The following is a 23,770-nucleotide window of genomic DNA, read 5'->3' on the forward strand; positions in this document are numbered from 1 at the left end:
AGTTAAGAGCTATTAAAGAGGTCTTTGATTTTACCATAGGTATATGGCTAGTTAGCAGACAGGAGAACTCTGTGTTCCCCTTGGACCCAGTTTCCATAGGGTAATGCAGAAAGGACCAGATGATATCTGCTCAGAGAGTCTGTTGTATTGCAGTAGAGGAACCCTGAGCTTAATGCATTCGAACCTTTTTAATGGGTAGTAAATGTGGCTACTCTTTGCTCTTAGCACAGATGCTCTGACAGTCCAGAAAAATGAGCAAGTCATTGCCTTACTCAAAAGACGTGCAGAAATAGTAGAGTCATACAGAATTGTCTCCTAATACATAACAATTCTCAAATTATGTTTGGCTTGATACAATGTTTATTTTTTTATTAATGTCTTTTTTTGTGATTGTTTTGGGTACTGATTTTGATCATTTCCATGTTATCAGGAAAAAAATGTTATTTTTCCCCCCCCTATTTCTGCAGTTCACTAATAATTGTCATTTTATTGTTTTGCTTTGTCCTGCTAAGTCACTTGCCTGCCATAAAGCAATAAACAACATAGGATAGCTTTTCTTTAAAAAACATTTTCCCCCCAATTACAGTTGACATAAATATTATATTAGTTTTAGGTATACAACCCAGTGATGAGACAGTTACAAGTGATCACCCCAATAAATCTAGTATCGATCTGACACCATACATAGTTATTACAGTGTTGACCGTATTCCCTATGCTGTACTTTACATCTCCATGTAAAGACTCTTCTGTAACTACCAATTTGTACTCCTTCAACCCCTCGTGTCTATGAGTCTGTTTCTATTTTGTTAGTTTCAATTTGTTACCTCTTAATCCCATCACCTTTTCCATCTCCCCATCTCTTCCTCCCATCTGGCAACAGTCAAAATGTTCTTTGTATCTATGAGTCTGTTTCTGTTCTGCTTGTTCATTTATTTTTTTAGATTCCACGTATAAGTGAATTCATACGTCATTTGTCTTTTTGTCTTTCTCTAACTATTTGATTGAGCACAATGCCTTCTAGGTCCAAGTTGTTGCAGATGTCAAGATTTAATTCTTTTTTTATGGCTGAGTTGTATTTCATTGTGTATATGCACCACTTATTTATTCATCTATTGGTGGACACTTAGGTTGCTTCTATATTTTGACTGCAGCGTGCATATGCATGTATATATATTTTCAAGTTTTTGTTTTGGGTTTATTGGGATAAATTCCTAGAAGTAGAATTGCTAGGTCCTTCTTTGTCTCGTTATAGCCTTTGCAGAACAGGTGTGCTCGATTGTCAGACAGCTTTTTTTCCAAGTCATGAATCAGGAGCTCAAGTTCTTTTCATCTTGTGGCTCAGCCTTCTTTTCAGTGTTCCTTCTGTGGTTGCCATGACTATTTGTATTAATCTCTGGAAAAGAAAGGAGCATGGACACCAAATAGTTGAGGCTCTTAAGAACCAAGCCTATCCTCGTGCACTGATGATGGGAATGCAGACTGGTGCAACCACTGTGGAGAACAGTGTGGAGTTTCCTCAAAAAACTGAAAATGGAACTCCCATTCGACCTAGTAATCCCACTTCTAGGAATATATTCTGAGAAACCAGAAACACCAATCAGAAAGGATATATGCACCCCTATGTTCATAGCAGCACAATTTACAATAGCTACGATTTGGAAACAGCCTAGGTGCCCATCAGCAGATGATTGGATCAAAAAACTATGGTACATCTACACAATGGAATACTATGCTGCCATTAAAAAGAAGGAATTCTTATCATTTGCAGCAACCTGGATGGAACTGGAGAACATGCTGAGTGAAATAAGCCAGTCAAGGAAAGAGAAACACCACATGACCTCACTCAAATTTATGGATAATAAAGAACATTATACACTGATGAACAAAAAGATAGATACAGAGACAGTAAAGCAACAAACAGACTGTCAAATTACAGCGGGTAGGATAGAGAGAGATGGGAGAGATAATAGATCAACTGAAGGACTTGTATGCATGCATATAAGCAAAACCAATGCACATGTATGGGCGTGAGGGGGGGCGGGGCAATGGAAAGATATGTACACATATAATACCTTAATAAAAAGTAAATAAAAAATAAGAAAAAGAACCAAGCATAGAGGTGACATGTTACTTTTCTTTCAGATTGCTTTTGGCCAGAATCTAATTAAATGGCCACATCTTTATTGTGAATCTGGGGAATATCTAGTTATATTTTGAGTAAGAAAAAGAAACAGGCCCAGCCGGTGTAGCTCAGTGGTTGAGCATCAACACATGACCCAGGTTACAGTTCAATTCCTGGTCAAGGCATATACCCGGGTTTCAGGCTTCATCCCTAATAGGGGGTGTGCAGGAGGCAACTGATCAATGATTCTTATCATTAATGTTTCTGTCTTTTTCTTCCTCTCCTTTTCTCTCTGAAATCAATCATATATATATATATATCTCCAATATATATTATTTTAAGAAAGAAAAAGAAATGGATTTGATTTACAGCTAGCTGACTGTTTCTACTTCATTTTAGTCTGCTCTTAAGCTACAGGTAATTATAAAAAAAATTTAAAAATGGAGAACATTTTTTAAAATATAAGTTAATTTTTAAAAAACTCATTCCAGAATCTACCATGTAGAAATAGCCATTACTACTAAATAATAAACATTTGAAATGTTTTTTTTTTCTGTACAGAGATAAAAAAGATGGCTCAATAGATAAAAATTTTGTTAAAATCATGTAATGCTATAAAAAATTTAAAATATCAAGACCAGATTTACTTGGCTATATAGAAGAAAAATAATGTGAAGTAAAATAGCATTGTTTAGCTTCAAATAAAATTTTCTTACCAAAAGAGATCCTTTCTTTAAAAAAAAAAAAAAAAAAAAAAAAAAAAAATATATATATATATATATATATATATATATATATATTTTATCTTTAAATTGGATAGTAGAGGTTACAAAAAACAAACAAACAACAAAAGACATTGAGAGGCCCTAACACTGAGAGCGGCGGCCTGCGGACTGAAGGGTCCCAGGTTTGATTCTGGTCAAGGGCATGCACCTTGGTTGTGGGCACATCCCCAGTAGGGGGTGTGCAGGAGGCAGCTGATAGATGTTTCTCTCTCACCAGTGTTTCTAACTCTCTATCCCACTCCCTTCCTCTCTGTAAAAAACAACAACAAACAACAACCTATAATAAAATATATATTTTTAAGAAGTTCAGAGGCTAGGGTTTTCTGATATTGGTTAATTTAACAATAACTAATTCAACTTAGATACACTCATGCTCACCTCTGAGCTGGAGTACGGGGCTACTTTTATGAGGATATCAGAGGGTAATTAGCTAAAGAAACACAGGGACTTTGTCTACAAGAAGGGATTTGTGTGTAATTACTGTTTGGTGGCAAATTTATGTTTTGTTTTAACTACATACTTCAAAATCAATATTGATTTCCTGCTATGAAAGACTAATAGTATCCCCATGCTCCTTTGGTTTCCTGCTTTCCAATTTGTTCGTTTTTAAAGACATCTGCTTTATGTTTTTCAGATTTTTGACATTGTATTGTATAAATATAATCCTTAGAATTAATTGGGCATTTGTTCTGTACTTAGTTTAAATTTGTTAGATGGTCACTGTGACTACCAGTCCTTTTTACCACATCTTCTCCATTAAGTTCTTTATATCATCTCTTAAATTGGCTCAGTTTTATTGTCAAGTAATTTTTTTCAAGAATAAGATATTAGGAGCTGTATTGTATGAGCTTTTTCATAATGGAAAGTGATTCCTTCTTGCTTTAATTTTCAGATTATGTCTTGCTGTATATAATATCATTGAGTTAAATTTTTTCCTCCTTTGGATTTAAACTGGGTCTGAAATATTGCTATGGAGAGGACTAAACTCAATCCCTCCTTTTCCTCCCTTACACATACTTTTTACCTTTTGCATTCTATTAAGTTTAATGCCAATAATTCCACTGTTAAACATAATAATTTTTCAGAATGCATATCTTTTCAATTTTTGTTTTGTGGCCTTTTACAAAAGTTTGAATACATCTTCAGTTCCCCGTTTATTAAATTTGGTATTGTAGGGGAACAAATTATCCTTATGTTTGATTATCTTTGTTTTGTTTTCTTGCTCCTTTTTAAAAAATCCTCACCTGCGGTAGATACGTTTTTATTGATTTTAGAAAAAGAGGAAAAAAGAGAGAAAGAGAGAGAAACATTGATGTGAAAGAGAAACATTGATTAGTTGCCTTCCATACATGCCCTGACCGGGGATCAACCCCACAACCTAGTTGTGTGTCCTGCCTAGGAATTGAACTGACATCCTTTTTGGTGTATAGGATGATGTTCCCACTCACTTAGCCACTGGCCAGGGCTACCTTTGTTTTTTTTTGTAGTTCCACTCTTAACTGTTTTAATGTCTGCTGTTTTTTTTCAGCAATATATATTCTTTTTCTTGCTGTTTTCTTGCTTTTAAATTACTTTGATTCTGCATGTCCCAACATATTTTTTGGTTTTTGTTATTTTAACTGTTCTTTGTTTATCATCTCCTTTTTGAGCTTTATTTGAACTTAAGTTTGAATAATTAAGTTTCATTTCACCTGGCCAGTTTTGAGAAATAACTTTATACTGAGTTATATTTACTCCTAGATTGAGATGATTATCTTATTCATGCTCTGCTTTTTATATTGTTTATTTTGGGTGTGTAGTTTCTTTGCCATGCAACTTTTTGTCATCTTGTTCATTCTTGGGAGGCTCTCTAGACATTTACTGTACTGTAATTTAATGAATTTCTTGAATAAACCTATGTGGGAAAGGAAGAAACTTACATTTTGCCCACAGGATTCTTTCAGCTAGTCTAAGAATTAAAAAGGTATGAGACATTAGCAAGAGAAAATAATCAAGTTTAATACATAGGTATGTATGGGAACCACTTATACATGTGAGGGTATACATCCCACATGAATAGAAAAGGGAATGAGTATATAAGACATTTTGAACCAGAGATAGGTAAGGTGCTTTGGAGTCTTCAAAGGATCATTGCAGGATAAGAAGAATAGATGTTAAGAAATAGAAGTTTACCTTGCCCTTTAGATAAGTCAAAAGAGTTTATCTCTAATAATCTTCTGTTAGGGACAAGACTTTTAATTAAAGTTGTTTTAGGTAGTTAAGGGAGGGGCAGAAGTTTCTCTTGAGCCAGATGTTAAAGTTGCCTTTAGCTCAATATAGTCCACATACCAGAGGCACATCTTGGGGTGACTTATTCTCAATCCCCACACCCTCCTTTTCTTTTTCTGATTTTTAACTCTAGAAAACATAGAAAAGTCTTTCTTTTTAAAAAGTTAGACTATTAAGATATTTTCTATCTTTTAGATTATTTTAAATTTTATTTGACTCTTTAAAATAATCATTCTGGATTTTATTTTGTATAAGTTAATTTTCTCCAAATTACTAACCAGTTTTTCTAGTACCTTTATTAAATAATTTCTGTCTTTCCCTGCTGATTCAGTCTTTCCCTGGAATCCTTTCATGTCGTATAGTAAATATATATTTATATTTAATTGAGTATTTTCCTGAAATTTCCTTTTGTTTTAAAAAAATATTTTTTATTGATTTCAGAGAGGAAGGGAGAGGGAGAGATAGATAGAAACATCATTGATGAGAGAGAATCATTGACTGGCTGTCTCCTGCATGCACCACACTGGGAATCAAGCCCACAACACGGGCATATGCCCTGACTAGGAATTGAACCATGACCTCCTGGTTCAACTATTGAGCCACACTGGCTGGGCTCAGAGTACATTTCTTGATGTATCATACAGACCAGAGTTTTGAAGTATTCCATGATGACTTACATGTAATTACATTCTCAGACATTTATATGTGCGTGCTTTCTTTGCCTTTTATTCTCATGTGCTTTTCAAGTATTTAGAGTTTGTTTACCTTGTTATTTAGGGTGATTCATTATTAAATTATCCCAGCTCTTGTATCCTTTCAGAATAAAACCAATATGGGAAGTAGAACATGAATAAAGGTAGAAAAGGTTCCTTTATTATCTTTATGGGGAAAAAATATTGATATAGAACTTAATAGACTAGGAACATTTGAATTCATATTTATAAATTATATTGTATAATTTATTTACTATTTGGTGAATATAAAAATAGCCCAACAAAACCTAATGTGTGTTACTTTTAATTAGTACTTTCTTTAAATCCCATGACACATTTGTGAATTCTAGTCTTGTTTTGCTTATATACTGTTGGTTGATAAAACACCCAACAATTTTTAGTTGCTTAGCAGGAACAATTAATGTTTTCCCCATGTGGTAACAGCTAGATTTATTCATGAGACTACATTCAGCTTGTTAGGTGGTTCAAGATAATCTATTACACATGTCTGGGCCTAGATGGTGCTGGCTGTAGGCTGGGATACCTCAGAATGTAGGCCTCATTCTCCATTTGGTCTATCAGGAGAGTATGTTAAGACTTAAAGGGAAAGCAGCAAACCATAACTTTGAATTATTTTTGTTAGCGATAATTAAATCATCCTTTTTCTGAATAAGCCTAGAAAAATTTCTTGTCCTTATTCTAGTTTGTGGGCCATAGAATTTAACACATGTGGATGGAGAACATGAAACTATTCTAATGCAAAAATGCATGTCAAAGTGCTATGTAAATTTTAAAGTTCTATCTATAGGTGATACATTAAAAGTATTTTGTTTTTAATTAGGAAAAAAATGAAATAGTTTGCCAGATATAAACGTAGCAAATAATTGTAGACTTCAGTTGCTTATATTTTATCTTGTTCAAGGAAAAGGAAGCTGAAGTCACTTTAAATAACTTATACTAGTATTATTATACTAAACTTCCGGTGCATAAAATTTATGCACTGGAGGGGAGGGGATCCCCCCCTCAGCCCAGCCGGCACCCTCTCACAGTCTGGGAGACCTCGGGGGATGTCCAACTGCTGGCTTAGGACCGTTCCCCAGGGGGAGTGGGCCTAAATCGGCAATCAAACATCCTTAGCACTGCCATGGAGTTGGGAGAAACTCCTGCTGCTGCACTCACCAGCCCTGAGCCCAGCTTCTGGCGTTGAAGGGGCAGCTCCTGCATTGAGCATCTGCTCCCTGGTGGTCAGTGCATGTCATAGTGACAACTTGTTCTGCCGTTCGGTCGATTTGCATATTAGCCTTTTATAATATAGGATCTTTATATATAGTAATGCTATTATGTAACTATACTATGATCTTATTAATATATGAAATAATATCATTGGAAGTTATTTTATAGTTTTTGACAATTATTTGTTAACATTACTAAACAATTATTTTTAAAAATCTCATCTGTGTATGTTATTTAAATTGGATTTTACTTCTATTCTTTTTTAGAAATATAAGGAAAAGGACAAACACAAACAAAAACATAAGAAGCAACCAGAACCATCACCTGCATTGGTTCCTTCTTTGACTGTTACTACAGAAAAAGTAAGTTTTTTAAATATTTTTTTATTTTATTTATTTTTATTTTTTATTTTTTATTTTTTATTTTTTATTTATGTGAGCTTCTCTGGGACTGCCTTTCGCCGCTCCCCTGATTTTCCGCTTGATAGCCCAGACTCTCTCCGTATGAGCATGGGTCCCCAAGGTCTGGCCTAGAACTGGGGTTCAGTGCAGTCGGAGCTGAGGCTCAGCACAGTCCAGACCTTTTGTCTCCTTCCCGCTTGGGCAGTCTAGCAGCAGAGTCAACAGTCCGTCCTCAGCGCAATGTGTGTGCCTCTGGGACTGCCTTTCGCCACTCCCCTGAGTTTCAAAGCTGAGATGGAGTTTCAGGGTGGAGCCTACAGACATCCCCCGTATGAGCCTGGATCCCCAGGGTCTCGCCCAGAACTAGGGTTCAGTGCTGTCGGAACTGGGGTTCAACACAGTCCAGAGCTTTTATCTCCTTCCCACTAGGGAACGCTAGCCCAGCCAGACACTCAGCCTCCCTTCCTCTCCGGCTCCATCCTTTCCCTGCACGGAGCTTACACTTTTACAGCTCCTCTGATTTTGCTTCTGTTTTCTCTTTCCTTGTAGGATTTCCAATCAGTCAACTTTCCTGTAGTTCTGGATAATGTCCATTTTGTATTTTAGTTGTATTTTTTTGAAATTGTTGTGTGAGGCTGCAGTTAGGCGTTTACCTATGCCGCTATCTTGGTTTCTCTCTCTGATGTGATTATTTTTGTATTTAAAATTTTTATATGATGTATTTTGTTTATTGATTTTCAAATATTGTACAAGTCTTCATCCCTGGAGTGAGTCCCACCTGATAATGGTGTATGATCTTTTTAATATATTGGTGGATCTGATTTGCTAATATTTTTGTTGAGATTTTAGCATCTATCTTCATCAGGGATATTGACCTGTAATTCACTTTCTTTGTAATGTCTTTATCTGATTTTGGAATTAGGATTATGCTGTCCTCATAAAAAGAGATTGCAATTATTCCTTTTGTATATTTTGGAATAGTTTCAGTAGGATAAGTGTTCCTTGAAGGTTCTTGGGAAGCTATCAGAACCAGGGCTTCTGTTTGCTGGTAGTTTTATTTATTTATTTATTTATTTTTTATTACTTCTTATTTTATATCAGTTGTGAGTGGCCTAATTAGATTTTCTGATTCTTCTGATTCAGTTTTCGAAGAGTGTGTGTGTGTGTGTGTGCGTGTGCGTGTGTGCGTGTGCGTGCACATGTGTTTTAGGAATTTGTCCATATTGTTCAGCTTGTTGGTATATAGTTGTTCATAGTATTTTCTTACAAACCTTTGTATTTCTGTGGTGTCAATTGTTACTTCACTGCTTTTTTTTCTGATATTATTTCATTGGGTCCTCTCTCTTTGTTTCTTGATTAGCTTGGCTAATGGTTCATCAATTTCTTTTATCTTTTCAAGAAACAAGCTCTTGCTTTAATTGATTTTTTTTGTTTTGTGTTTTTAGCCACTATGAAATTTATTTCTGCTCTAATTTTTATTCTTTCCTTCCTTCTACTTACCCTGAGTTTTTATTATAGCTCTCTAATTCTTAAAAAAAAAAAAAGTTTTTTTTTTTTTTACTATTTTCAGAGAGGAAGGGAGGAGGAGAGAGACAGAAACATCAATGATGAGAGAGAATCATTGATTAGCTGCCTCCTGTACGCCCCCAACCAGGGATGAAGCCTGAAACCCAGACATATGCCCCTATCAGTAATGGAACTGTGGCCTCCTGGTTCATTAGGTCAATGTTCCCACCACCGAGCCATGGGGCTAGGCCTCTTTCTAATTGTTTAAGTTGTTGGGTTAAATAGTTTATTATGAATTTTTATTGTTTTTTTGAGTTTGGCCTATAGTGGTATGAAATTCCCTTTTAGGATTGCTTCCCCTGTGTCCCATGGATTTTGTGTTGTATTCATTTTCATTTATTTCCAGCAAGTTTTTTATTTTCTTGATATTACTGACAACCTGTTTTTTATTCAATAACATGCAAATTAGCTTCTATGTATTTGAATATTTTTGAGTGTTTTTTTTACTGTAGTTGATTTCTAGTTTCATTCCATTGTGATCTGAGAAGGTGCTTGATATGATTTCAATCTTTAACTTTTAGAGACTTGTTTTGTGTTCTAACGTGGGTTCTATCTTTGAGAATGCCCCATGTACACTATTCTGCAGCTTCAGGGTGAAATGTTCTATAAATGTCAATTAAATCTATCAGTTCCAGTGTATTATATAGAATATCTGTTTCTTTGTTAAATTTTTGTCTGGAAGTTATATCCAGTGAAGTCAGTGGGGTGTAAAAGTCCCTTGCTATGACTGTATTGCTGTAGATCTCTCCCTTAAAGTCCTCCAGAAGTTCAAAAAAAATATATTTAGGTGCTCCTATTTTGGGTGCATATTTGTTTACCTGAGTTATATTGTCTTGTTGGCTTGATCCCTTTAGTATTATGTAGTGATCTTGGTTGTCTCTTGCTATGGTCTTCCATTTTGAAGTCACCTCAGCTTTTTTTGTTTGTTTCCATTTGCATGGAAAAATATTTTTCATCCTTTCCACTGTCATCCTGTGTGAGTCTTTTGTTCTGAGGTGGGTTTCTTATAGATAGCATATATTTGGATCATGTTTTTGTATCCATTCAGCTACCCTCTATGTCTTTTGATTGGGACTTTAATTCATTTAAAAATTAAAAAAAAAATTTTATTTTTTTATTTTTTATATTTTTTAAATCCATTTAAATTTTTTATTATTGATAGGAACTTACTTATTGCCACTTTAATTCTGTATTCCTACTCTCTTTATTTCTTTTTTTCATTTCACATTCCCTTTAGCATTTTTTAGGGTGCTGTTTTAGTGGCGAAACTTATTCAGTCTTTATTGTTGTTGTTGTCCGGGAAGTTCTTTATTTCACCATCTATTTTGAATGATAGCCTTGTGGATATAGTAATCTTGGTTTCAGATACTTGCTTTTCTTTACCTGGAATACTTCATATGATTTGCTTCTGGCCTGTAGAATTTATGATGAGAAATCAGTTGACAGCCTTATGGGAACTGTTTTGTAAGTAACAAATTGCTTTTCTCTTGCTCTCTTTAAGATTCTTCCTTTTTTTTGGTCATTAATTTTTGGCATTTTAATTTTGATGTGTCTGGGCATGGGCCTGTTTGGGTGCTTGTTTGGGACTCTCTATACCTCCTGAACTGTGTTACTTTTTCCTTTACCAGTTTAGGAGACTGTTGTGTCCTTATTCTTCAAATACATTACCTATCCCTTGCTCATTTTCTTCTCCTTTTGACATTCTTATCATGTGAATATTCTTATGTTTCATGTTGTCCCACAGCTCCCTTAAAGCTGTCCTCCTTATATTTTTAAATTTATTTATTTATTTATTTATTTATTTATTTATTTATTTTATTTTATAAAGGGAGAGTGAGAGAGAGATAGAACCATCATTGATGAGAGAGAATCATTGACTGGCTGCCTCTTGCACGTCCCCTCCTGGGGATCAAGCCTACAATTCAGGCATGTGCCCTTGACCGGAACTGGACCTGGGACCCTTTAGTCCGAAGGCTAATGCTCCATCCACTGAGCCCAATTGGTTAGGGCTGTCCTCCTGTTTTTTAATTATCTTTTTCTTTTTGGTTCTCTGATTGAGTGATTAATCTGCTGCATGTTCCTTCCACTGTGTTCTTTATTAATGCCACATCATTCATCATAGTTATTATATCTTTTCTCATTCTGCTGAACATCTTTGCCATCATTCTGAATTCTGTGTCTGACCAATTTCTTATCTCTGTGTTACTTAGCGCTTCTGTAGAATTCTCTTGTTCTTTCATTTGGGACTTTTTTTTGGCTTGCCTTTTTGGGTTTGTGTCTGTGTATTAGGTAAATCTGCTATGCCTCCCAATACCTAGTTCAGGACAGTGTCAGATGTTGTTTGTGACTCACCCTGAGTTCCCTGATTGGACCTATCAGTAATCCACAGCTTGTGGCTTCCTCTCCTGGGGCTGTGTGCCTTTAGAAAGGACCAAGATGTGCAGGAAGATCTGCTTTTCCTAGGCCCAGGCCTGGAATTAGATCAGGCAAAGACTTAAATCCTCCAGAGACTGCAGTCCCATTCACACTCAGTCTGGATTAGCCTCAGGCTATCGATCACAAGGTGGGGTCTGAGGTTTTCCAACAGGGTGGGGCAGCTGCCTTCTCTCCAGGCAAAAACTGCCTGGATAATGAAAATTTTTTAATAGAAATATTTCCTCCACAGTTTGAAAATATAACTTAGCACAGAAAATCAGGGTGGCTGCTCTCTGAGCTCTAATCCCAGAGCGTCCAATCCTGGCTTCTTTTCACACAGCTCCATTCCTCTCTGGCCTCTGCTGTATCCCAAGTTGAGTGACTACACACGAAATTTTGTGCATTGACCCTTTGCAAGAGTGCCTCCATTTCCATCTGTGTCCCCTTGGCAGACAGCAACCCTGCTGTTTTTCAAAGCCTCATGTTGTGTGGTCACCTTTCTCAGGTCTGGTGCTTTGGGAGCTGGGGAGCTCATCTTAGCGTTTAGACCCCTGAGTTCTCAGTGGGGACACCCCCACAACTAAAATATTCCTCTGGAACTTCAGCTGGTGGGTGGAAGCCCTGCCAGCCATTTTGCACCTTCATACTTCTTTTTATTTTATTTATTTATTTATTTAATCAATCTTTATTGTTCATATTATTACAAAGGTTCCTCATTTCTTCCCCCCTCCACCAGGTTCCCACCCCACCCTCTGCCCTTTCCCCACACCCCATTGTTCTCATCCATAGGTGCACAGTTTATGTTCAGTCTCTTCCCGAATCCACCACTCCCCTTTTCCCGAGAATTGTCGGTCCACTCCCCTCCCGTATCTCTGATTCTATTATAATCAACAGTTAATTTTGTTCATCAGGTTTTTTAATTTCCTTGTGCGTTTTTTTTTTAAAATTAATAAACTTTTATATTTTTAAGAATAAATTTTAAAATCTAACAATTTTAAACCTTGTTTTTTCTGCCCTGGGAACTGAGAAGCAAACTTGTTTACATGTAAACTTGCCCTTAGGCTATCAAAAGGCGTAGCCATTCAAATGTAAATGAACACATTGTTTAACCCTTTTCACTCTCAGGGGACATCGGAATTCTAGCATATCACTCGGATGTCCCCTCTCAGGGAGGACATTGCAGTTCATTAGTGATTACGGGGAATTGAGTTAATTCAAGCACGTGTCCGCCGCAAAGTAGCGTCGAGTAGCTGGTAGCCAATGTCCAGAATGGTTCGGAGTGCAAAGGGTTAAAATACAGAAAAACCAATCTGAAAAATCAACTGAAGGCTAGCTGGAGAGAACCCTGATAACCAAGAAAGGAAAGTAGAGACTACATAAACTGGTAAGAAGTGTGAAGGTGCGGCCCAGAGCAGCAGCAGCCAGGCCAGGAGCAGCCAGGCCCGAAGTGGCCGGGCATGGAGCAGCCGGGTCCAGAGCAGCTGGGTCGGGAGCAGCCAGGCCCGGAGCAGCAGCAGCCAGGCTCGGAGCAGCCATGCCGGGAGTGGCCAGGCCCGGAGCAGCCGGGTCCAGAGCAGCCAAGTCGGGAGCAGCCAGGCCCGGAGCAGCAGCAGGCTGGCCTGTAGAAGCCAGGCCCAGAGCAGCCGGGCCTGGAGTAACCGGGCCCAGAGCAGCCGGATCGGGAGCAGCTGGGCCCGGAGCAGCCATGCCAGGAGTGGCCAGGCCCGGAGCAGCAGCATCCAGGCCCGGAGCGGCAGCAATCGGGCCCCAAGCAGCTGCGGCCAGACCGGGAGCAGCTGGTTGTGGAGCGGACCAGAGCAACAGAGGCCAGGCCCAGAGCAGCCAGGCCCGGAACAGCTCGCTCCTCGCCAGCCCTTGTCCCAGGGCTGCTTCTCAGACATGGCTGGAAACTTTTGGGGGAACTTGAGGGTCTGCTGAATCAAGTGATGAAGGCTTAGATCTGAATGTGATGAGTTATTGTAGCGCTGGGGTGTTGATCTGTGAGTGCCTTATGTGGCGTCGAGATGAGGTTGGTTGATCTATTTGGAAGTGTCTTTTGTGTGAAGTGTATCCTTGGGCATGTGGAGGTATTATTAATTTTAGAAAATGCTAAATAATTGATTTACTACCTGAAAAATTTAAAGTTCTGAAATTTTAAGGTCTGTTGCCAAAAAGAGGTTTTAAAGCTAACACCTTAATTTTAATGGAGAAAGGGGAGGACAAGCCCTTCCCACCCAGAACAGGTAATCCAATTCCAGCCAGCAGCCATCTTTAACCCTTTGCACTCCGAACCATTCTGGACATTGGCTACCAGCTACTCGACGCTACTTTGCGGCGGACACATGCATTGAATTAACTCAATTCCCCATAATCACTAATAAACTGCAATGTCCCCTGAGAGGGGACATCCGAGTGATATGCTAGAATTCCGATGTCCCCTTAGAGGGGACAGCGGAGTGCAAAGGGTTAAATATGTTTTATTGATTTCAGAGAGAGAAAGGTGTAACAAAGTTATAATAGGAATATTAAAAGGAAACGAAGAAGGAAGGTAGGAAGGCAGACAAGCAATATTTGGAGCAATATGACTAGGAATTTTCCCCAAATTAATGTCAGAAACCAAACCACACAGATCAAGGAAGCTCTGAGAATATCAACAAAGATAAATGCCAAACAACAACAACAATACCTAGGTATATCAGTTTACTAAATTTAAACTAGAAGATATTAACCTAAATATAACAACAATCACCTTACACATCAATGGTCTAAAAATACCAGCTGAAAGAAAGAGTGGATCAAAAAACAAAACTCTATAGCTTGTTACTTATCTCAAGAAACCCACTTTAAATATAAAACAATATCCTATGTCATAAAAGCCCAATATGCTAAGTAGTCAATAGTCCATTCAACCAATCAAAGTGTAATCCTATATAATAAAAGGCTAATATGCAAATTGTCCCCTTGACCTGGAGTTCTATCAAGAGTTCAATCAGGGGGGTGGGGCTCGTTGATTGCATGCCTGATCACCCCCCAATGGGCGGTGGGACTGGCCGGCCAACCATCCAGAGCTCCTCAGCAGGCTCCACCCCTGATCAGCTGCCCCACCCCCTCCACTCCAATCAGGGGCAGGACATTCAGCCAACCCTCTCCAGCCCCATCGTGCACTGGTGGAGTACCTCAGCCTGGCTAGTGCCCTTTCACAATCCAGGACTCCTAGGGGAATGTCGGAGAGCTGGTTTCAGGCCAATCCTGCAGTCCAGGCTGAGAGACCCCTCTGGTGCATGAATTTGTGTTACAGGCCTCTAGTTAATTAATAATCAGTGTATGGAGAAAAATATACCATGCTAGCACTAATCAGGACAAAATTAAAGCAGTTACATTAATTTTGGGCACAGCAGATTTCAGAGCAAGGAACGTTTGTCAGCAATAAAGAGTAGCATTATCTATATATTTAAAAGTGCGATAACGACCAAATGACTGGTCGTTGCTATGATGTGCACTGACTACCAGGGGCAGACACTGAATGCAGGAGTGGTCCCCACCCCCTCCCCCTGGTTGTCAGTGTGCTCCCACAGCCATTCCTTTTCTGGCCAACCTCCTGCGGCCTCTTTCCACCTTGGCTGGCCAACCTCCCGCAGTCCCTCTTCCCAGCCAGTTGGTCCTCCCAATAGGCCCTGATCTGGGGTCCAGCCAGCCAACCTCCCGGGGTCCATCCCGCTGCCAGCTCTCTCCTGTTCCCCTCCCCACCCCCCCAATAGGCTTCAATTGCTGGCTAGGCCGAGGGACTCTGTATGTATGAATTTGTGCTCCAGGCCTCTAGTATAATTATAAAGGTTGTCAATAGTGTTAGAAGATAAAACAGTTCTTAATGTGCATGTGCCTAGTAACAGAGCATCAAAATGCATGAGACAAAAACTAATAGAAGTACCAGTATATAGAAAAATAAATCCAGTCTTATAGTTGAAGATATTAACACATTGCGGACGGATCATAAGAATTCTTGTGTTTTCATATTATACAGTGTTTTATTGTACAAAGTATCATACTTTAAAAAGATAATTAGCTTATAAGAACATATAATTAATAACTTCAAAGTGCAATGGGTATTTAATTTTAAGGTGTGCCTTTAACATTTATATAAAACTTTTTTTGTACTCATTTAATAGAAACTTATCTGGCCACTGGGTAAAGCTAGCAATAGAACTACTGGTCTGCAATGTGTTAATACACCTCTATCAAATGGACAGATCCTACAGGTAGAAATAAGTAAGGACAAAAAAAAGGAGGGAGAGCGGGAGAAAAGAAGTCAGTAAGGATATATTTGAACTGAATAGCACCACAAATCAACTGGATATAACTGATATCTGCAAACTAATTTATCCAAAAACAGCATGATATACACTGTTCTCAGGCTCACATGGAGATTAAGGAACATTCTTTACATTATGTATGGGTCAAAGAAGAAAGTTCAAGAAAAACTTTACAAACTAACGGCAATTAAACTGACATAAAGTTTTGTGGGATGTGATCTGTCCAGTGTTGCTCAGTGGTTGGAGTATCAGCCAGCGTACTGAGGGGTCTCAGGTTCGATTCCCAGTCAGGGCATGCCCCTGAGTTTCAGGTTTACTCTCTGCCTCCCACCGGCCTTCCTCTTTCCCCCATCCCCGGCCCCACATCAGGGTGAGAGCAGAGGCAACTAGTGGAAGTATGTCTCTCACATCAATGTAGCCTGGTTCTGAGCCATGCCTTCAGCTCACTCCATGGTGACAGCCATTTCTGTTGGGATTTATTTATCTTCTATAATTGAACCTTTGTAACCTGGAGTGGAGGTCTAGTCCAGCCAGGGCTGCAGAAGCTTGGCTTCCTCCATTACCTGGGGGAAACCCTAGCCTTCTGCTCTCTCCAACTCCATGGCTGCTGCCATTTTTGTTGGGATTTGTCTTCTATCATTGAAACTCTGTAGCAGTGAGTGGAGGCCTAGGCCAACAAGGGCAGGAGAAAAGCTTGGCTTCCTCCATTGCCGGGGAAACCCAAGCCTCCCTCCTGCTCTCTTTGTGGCTGTAGACATCTTTGTTGGGTTTATTTGCGTATTCACTCCTGATTGGCTTGTGTACGTGGCTTGTGGGTATAGTGGAGGTATGGTCAATTTGCATATTACTCTTTTATTAAATGGGATTGATTTCAGAGAGAGGAGGGAGAGAGGTTAAAACATCAGTGATGAGAGAGAATCACTAGTTGGCTGCCTCTTGTACACCCCCTACTGGGGATCAGGCTCTTAATTTGGGCTTGTGCCCTTGACCACAATCGAACCAGTGACCTTTCAATCCACAGGTTGATGCTGTACCCATTGAGCCAAATGGGATAGAGCTTACCCATCTGTCTTGTATGCTGCCTGCTTTTTACCTCAAAATCCTTAGCCTGTTAAATGATAGTTTTAAAAGTTCCTGTTCTAACCCCAACTGTCCTGCCAGAGAACCTGTCTCTGGTTCTGATCCTTTTAGTATGCCTCTTAAATTTTTGTAGAAAGGATGATAAGATTTCCTACATAAAAGGAACTATGGTAAATAGAACTTTAGTAATGTGATGATAAGGCATGGGGAGTTAGAGGGGGCATTCTGTAGGCTTTTGATTAGCCTGTGCTCTTGGATTATGAACTTCACAAGTGATTTTCACATCCTCCACTTAGGTCGGACCATATGCTGCTGTTGGGAGGTGGAGGGGTAGGGAGTTGGGTATATCCCTTACCTAGGAACTTTAGCTCTTATATAACCCCATCAGGTTATGCTCTGATATTTACTGTGAAGACTTGGTAGAGCTCCTAGAGATAAAATTTAAAAAAAGTTTGAGGACTCCCCTATGAATCAGTCCTGGAATTTTTATCTCTCAGACATGCCCACACTGAACCTTCAGCAATTTGTTGATTATTCTTGAGATTTTTCTACTCTGATACTGGTTTCATGGAGATTTCTCCTGGTGTATATTGGGATTTTCTGTGTCTATCTGCCTTTCTTTCCAATCTTTAGGCAGTGGTTTGCCCTCCGATCTCACTGCTTCCATAAATGAAAGAGCTATTGATTTGAGTTTGTTCAGCCTTTTACTGTTAAGATTGAATGAAGAATTCTAAGTTTCTTATATGCTGAATCAGAATCCAGAAGTGCTAATATATGCATTAAATTAGAGGTGTCGAACTCAATCAGAGAAGGAGCCAAAATCTAAAATCCAGCCTAAATCGCGGGCCGAATGGTTTACTGAACAGTCATAAACTGTCATTGTGATGGAAATGCAGCGGAGTGCAGTGATGACAGCGCGGTGCGGGCCACATTGCAAGGCCTGGCTGGACGGATTTGGCCTGCGGGCCTTGTGTTTGACACATGTGCATTAAATGCTATACATTTTGTTCCAAGGACCACTTATGAATTTTGATATTTTGTATTTGTATTTCATTGAGCAATTCCCATTATTTCTTTTCATTTCTTCTTTGACTCATAGTTTACTTAGAAATGTGTTATTTACTTTTCAAACATTTGGTCGTTTTTCACATTTTTTCTTGTAGTTTCTAATTTCATATCTTTGTATTATATAATTCCTCTTAAGTTTCCTGAGATTAAAAAAACCTATACAAATTGATTATCTTGTTTAGTATCCTGTGTGCTTTTCAAAAGAATGTGTATTTATTTTGCTCCTGCTGGGCCAATTATACTTCCTCTTGCACTTGGCGGGTAGCCACACTTGCCACAGGTTGACTTCTGAAGATGGTAGGCCTTTAAGCCACAGTAGACTACTTAGGAAACCAAAATTTTCTTTTTAATTTTTATCCAAGGATTTTTTTTTAATGCCTTTTTAGAGAGAAGAAGGGAGGGAGGGAAGGAGAGACAGACAGAGAAAGAAAAATGAGAGATTAACACTGATAGGTTCCTCCCGTATTTGCCCGATTAAGGATGGAACTTGCAACCTGTGCATGTGCCCTGACCAAGAATGGAACCCACGCCTTTTGGTGAATGGGGTGATGCTCCAACCAACTGACCCACCTGGCGAGGGCTATCAAAGATTTCCTAAGTGATCTGTCCAGCGTGCATTCACGTTTCTGAAATAATCTGTTAAGTTTAACCATTGTTAAATGAGAGTATGTTTTTTCCTAAAATTTACATTGAACTCTTTGTTCTTATTTGTGGAGTAGAGGCCCGGTGCCTGAAATTCATGCATGGATGTGTGTGTGGGGTGTCCTACAGCCCCACCTGCACTCTCTCCAATCTGGGACCCCTCTCACAATCCAGGACTGTTGGCTCCCAACTGCTTGCCTGTCTACCTGCAATGATTACCCCTAACTGCTTCTGCCTGTCAGCCTGATCACCCCCTAAGCACTCCTGGCCAGACTGATCAGTGCCTAACTGCTCCCCTGCCAGCCTGATTGCCCCTAACTGTCCTCCCCTGCAGGCCTGGTTCCCCCCAAACTGCCCTCCCCTGCAGGCCTGGTTCCCCCAACTGTCCTCCCCTGCCGGCCATCTTGTGTGTTGGAGTGATGTTCAATTTGCATATTACCTCTATTATATAGGATTATAGTTTGCTAAAATACTGATTATAGTTTGTTTTTGTGAGGTAATGTCTTGTATTTGTTGATGAAAATCTGTTACAGCAGTGAAAAGATGTGGTCTGGGGAAGCAGAAAGTAGTAATGGGGAATATTTAGTTTTTCAAACATTTGAAGTATTCTTCTTTTTTTTTTTTTTTTGAACATTGATTTTATTAAAAAAGCCAATTATTTTGAAACTTGATTTTATTGTCACTTTCTCATTTTTCAAATTTATGTGACAGTTTGTATTGAGGTGGTTATATGTGGGAAATTTCAGTTTTGTGTGTTTTTAGATTTTCATTTGTATTGCATTAGAGATTTCATATATATATATATGAAAAATATTTAATTATTTATTCAACAGAAATTTAGGGCTGGTTATAGTCTGGGAACTTAGTGAATTTAACAGCAGCAAAATTTTCTTTTTAAAAAATAATCTTCATTGTTTAGATCACATGTGTCAAACACAAGGCCCGCGGGCCAAATCCGTCCCGCCAGGCCTTGCAATGTGGCCCGCACCGCGCTGTCATCCCTGCACTCCGCTGCGTTTCCATCACAATGACAGTTTATGACTGTTCAGTAAACCATTCGGCCCGCGATTTAGGCTGGATTTTAGATTTTGGCCCCTTCTCTGATTGAGTTCGACACCCCTAGTTTAGATTATTACAATTGTCTCTCTTCTCCCTCCCCCCCCCCCATAGGTCCCCTCCACCCAGTTCCCACTCCACTTTCTCCCCTTACACCTCCACCTACTGTCCTCATTCATAGGTGTACGATTTTTGTCCAGTCTCTTCCTGCATCCCCACACCCTTTCCCCCCCGAGAATTGTCAGTTCATTCCCTTTCTTTGTCCCTGATTCTATTATATTCGCCAGTTTATTCTGTTCAGATTTTTAATTCACTTGATTTTTAGATTCACTTGTTGATAGATATGTATATGTTGTTCATAATTTTTATCTTGGCGGCGGCCGTTGCCGCCGCCTTCTTCTTCTTCTTCTTCTTCTTCTTCTTCTTCTTCTTCTTCTTCTTCTTCTTCTTCTTCAAGAAGACCTTTCAGCATTTCATATACTGGTTTGGTGGTGATGAACTCCTTTAGCTTTTTCTTATCTGTGAAGCTCTTTATCTGCCCTTCAACTTGGAATGATAGCTTTGCTGGGTAGAGTAATCTTGGTTATAGGTTCTTGCTATTCAGCACTTTGAATATTTCTTGCCACTCTTGTCTGGCCTGCACAGTTTCTGTTGAGAAATCAGCTGACAATTTTATGGGCGCTCCCTTGTAAGTAACTAACTGTTTTTCTCTGTCTGCTTTTAATATTCTCTCTCTGTCTTTTGCTCTTGGCATTTTAATTATGATGTGTCTTCGTGTGTTCCTCTTTGGATTCCTTTTGTGTGCTTTCTGTACTTGTAAGTCTATTTCTTTCATCAGGTGGGAGAAGTTTTCAGTCATTATTTCTTCAAATAGGTTTTTAGTATCTTGTTCTCTCTCTTCTTCTGGCACCCCTATAATTCTGATGTTGGTACGCTTGAAGTTGTCCCAGAAGCTCTTTACACTATCTTCATATTTTTGGATTCTTTATTCTTTTCTTTTTGCTTTTCCAGTTGGGTGTTTTTTTTGTGCTTCTTTGTATTTCAAATCTTTGACTTGATTCTTGTGATTCTCTAGTCTGCTCTTGGGTTTCTGTATAATATTTTTTATTTCAGTCATTGTATGCTTAATATGTAGTTGTCCTTTTTTTTTGCATTGTATATTATATATTTTTTATTAAATTATTACCTGTGTACATGTTTTACCATTGCCCCCCCCCCCCCCAGTTGGTCCTTTTTTATATCCTCAAGGGTTTCTTTAAATTTATCAGCCTTTTCGAGGAAATTCTTGAAAAACCTTATAACAGTGGTTTTGAACTCTATATCCAGAAGTTTGCCATCCTCCATTTCTTTTATTTATGACCACCTTCTTTGTCTCCACATTTTGGCTGCTTCCCTGAGTTGATATAGGTCCCAGTGGCTCAGCCTCCCCAGTTACCTGAGGTGGACACTCTTGGTGCACCTCTTTGTGGGCTGTGTGCACAGTCTTATTGTAGTTAAGCCTTGATTATTGTTGGTGTCATTGGGAGGATTTGACCTCCAGGCCAATTGGCTGTGAGGTTCTGCTGTGTCTATACTGGCAGAACTTCTGTGCTGTAGACACCCTTATGAAACAAGACTTGCAAAAGCCTCTATGCTCAGCTTGGATGGGGTGGAGTCTCAGGGCAGAGCAAACAGCAGTGGCTTTCCCTAAGCCCTGCCCTAATAGGACCCTTGGTCTCATTGTCCTGTGATAATCGCTACTAGCACCTCTGAGAGAAAGCTGCCCTCAAGTTTCACCTGCTGATAGGCCAGTTTCTCCCCAAATGAGTCTGGGTCTCCAGAGTCTCGCCTGGAACTGGAGTTCATAGCAGTCGGGAGCTTTTGTCTCCCTCCCGATTGAAAAAGCCAGCCGTGTACTCAGTTGCCTGCCCTCTTCACACCTCTGCCTTCTGTAGCTCTTGTGAGTCTCAGTGTGCTTTTCTTTTTCCTTCTAGTTGTGGAATTTCCAGTCAGCCAGCCTTTCTGTGGTTCTGGATGATATCCGTTTTGTCTTTTAGTTGTAGTTTTGAAATTGTTGTGTGAGGCAGCGGTTTAGGTGTTTACTTATGCTGCCATTTTGGTTTCTACCATAGCAGCAAAAATTAATGATCCTATGGACCTTACACACCTTTCATTTTGAAACATGTTATATTTGGTTTAATAGATTTCTCCATTATCTCCCAAAATGTACATCATATATAATACGTTTTCCCATTTTCATAGTTATTCACTTGCTATTATTTCCACATGCCTTGTATTAAAATGATTATTAAAAAGTAGAAACTAATTGTTTAAGCAAATGTTTATTTTACTCTAACATATCTAAATCAAGGGGATGATTGGGTATAAATTTTTGGATATAATAAAATACTTTTAAACTTTCAAAATCTTAACTGCAAAATATAACTGTTTTCTCACCTTAGTACTTGGAATAAATAATTTCTGCTTCAAAGGCTTTAATCTTTCATTTTGGAAAGTTGCCTTCACCTGAATTTTAAAATTCTTGCTGTAGCCTATGCTAGTTGTCACCTTATAATCTTATGGGTATATTCCTCTAATCACTTTGTAGCACCTCAGTTTTAATTGTTGCCTTCCTGTGCTGAAAAACAATAAATTTTAATTTATTGTTAAACAATAAATTTTAATTTATTGCTTTTAATTTCATTTGTAAGAAGTAGTATGTTCTTATTGAGAATGCTGTAGCTTGAGAAACAAATACCTTCAATATTATTTACTATGGCCAAAACCGGTTTGGCTTAATGGATAGAGCGTCGGCTTGGGGACTGAAAGGTCCCGGGTTCGATTCCGGTCAAGGGCATGTTACCTTGGTTGTGGGCATATCCCCAGTAGGGGGTGTGCAGGAGGCGGCTGATCGATGACTCTCTCTCATCGATGTTTCTAACTATCTATCTCCCTTCCTCTCTGTACAAAATCAATAAAATATATAAAAAAAATATTTACTATGTGTCATTGAATAAATATGTCTAACTTGTACTTTTACTAATTACTGCAATTTGATGCTCAAAAAGCCATAATAAAGTCACTTATGTTTTAAGAAGAATTTATAAAAGGCACTAAAGTAGTTGTTTTACATAATTTGTTTAGGTGGACTGACTTATTTTTATAACAGAAACTTGTCTATGTTTATCTTACCAGTCCACTAATTATTTGTTATTGTTAATGTTCCATCTTTTTAAAATTTATACTCATATTATACTATTACAATCATTTTTCCCCCTTTTACTTCCTTTCCCAATGTAAATGTTAGACTTATACGAGCACTAGCAGCAACTCTATATCTGGATCATTGAAGCGCTTGGAAGATACTGCAGCACGATTTACAAATGCAAATTTCCAGGAAGTTTCTGCGCATACAACGAGTGGAAAAGATGTTTCAGAGGCTAGAGTGTCAGAGGGAAAAGGGAAGAAATCTTCAACTCACAGCTCTGGTCAAAGGGGAAGAAAGCCTGGTGGAAGAAATCCAGGAACGGCTGTGTCATCTGCTAGTCCTTTCCAGCAAGGTATTAACTATGATGTTTTAAATAAACTACTTGTTCTTATGATCAATAGTAATTAAGTTTTAAAAAAGAATTTATTTTTTATTTATAATTAATGGATCATTGGAGATTATTTTATAATTGCTGTACTAAAATTACTTCCAAGGCTAGTATTCCTTGTTTAAATATTTTTGGGACTTTTGCTTTTTTTTTTTTTTTTTTTTTTTTGTGACATGTCCTTCCAACATTGGACTATAATTTTAATGTTTAAATAGATATGTAGTAATGTTTTTAAGTCTGGGGGGAAAAACAAAAGCTGGAGTTTTCCTTTCTGCTCTCTAGACCAGTTATTCTTTTTTATAATTTTTAAAAATATATATATATATATATTTTATCGATATTTTACAGAGAGGAAGAGAGAGGGATAGAGAGTTAGAAACATCGATGTGAGAGAATCATCGAACAGCTGCCTCTTGCCTACTGGGGATGTGCCCACAATCAAGGTACATGCCCTTGACCGGAATCGAACCCGGGACCTTTCAGTCCACAGGCCGACGCTCTATCCACTGAGCCAAACTGGTTTCGGCTATCAAT

General features: G+C 38.6%; 1 protein-coding gene across 14 annotated transcripts in view; it reads left to right on the top strand.

Annotated features, from left to right (window-relative positions):
- Positions 1 to 23,770, top strand: part of MLLT10 (MLLT10 histone lysine methyltransferase DOT1L cofactor) — a 227,516-nt gene that overhangs the window by 124,493 nt on the left and 79,253 nt on the right. For all 14 annotated transcript variants that reach the window (XM_045587996.1, XM_036459672.2, XM_036459663.2 and 11 more), the window contains 2 exons: positions 7,390 to 7,485; positions 22,948 to 23,200. In XM_045587996.1, coding sequence (XP_045443952.1) covers positions 7,390 to 7,485; positions 22,948 to 23,200 — 349 coding nt within the window. The remainder of the gene's footprint in view (positions 1 to 7,389; positions 7,486 to 22,947; positions 23,201 to 23,770) is intronic.

Source organism: Pipistrellus kuhlii, unplaced genomic scaffold (assembly GCF_014108245.1).
Source record: "Pipistrellus kuhlii isolate mPipKuh1 unplaced genomic scaffold, mPipKuh1.p scaffold_m20_p_1, whole genome shotgun sequence".
In the NCBI taxonomy this organism is placed as follows: Eukaryota; Metazoa; Chordata; class Mammalia; order Chiroptera; family Vespertilionidae; genus Pipistrellus; species Pipistrellus kuhlii.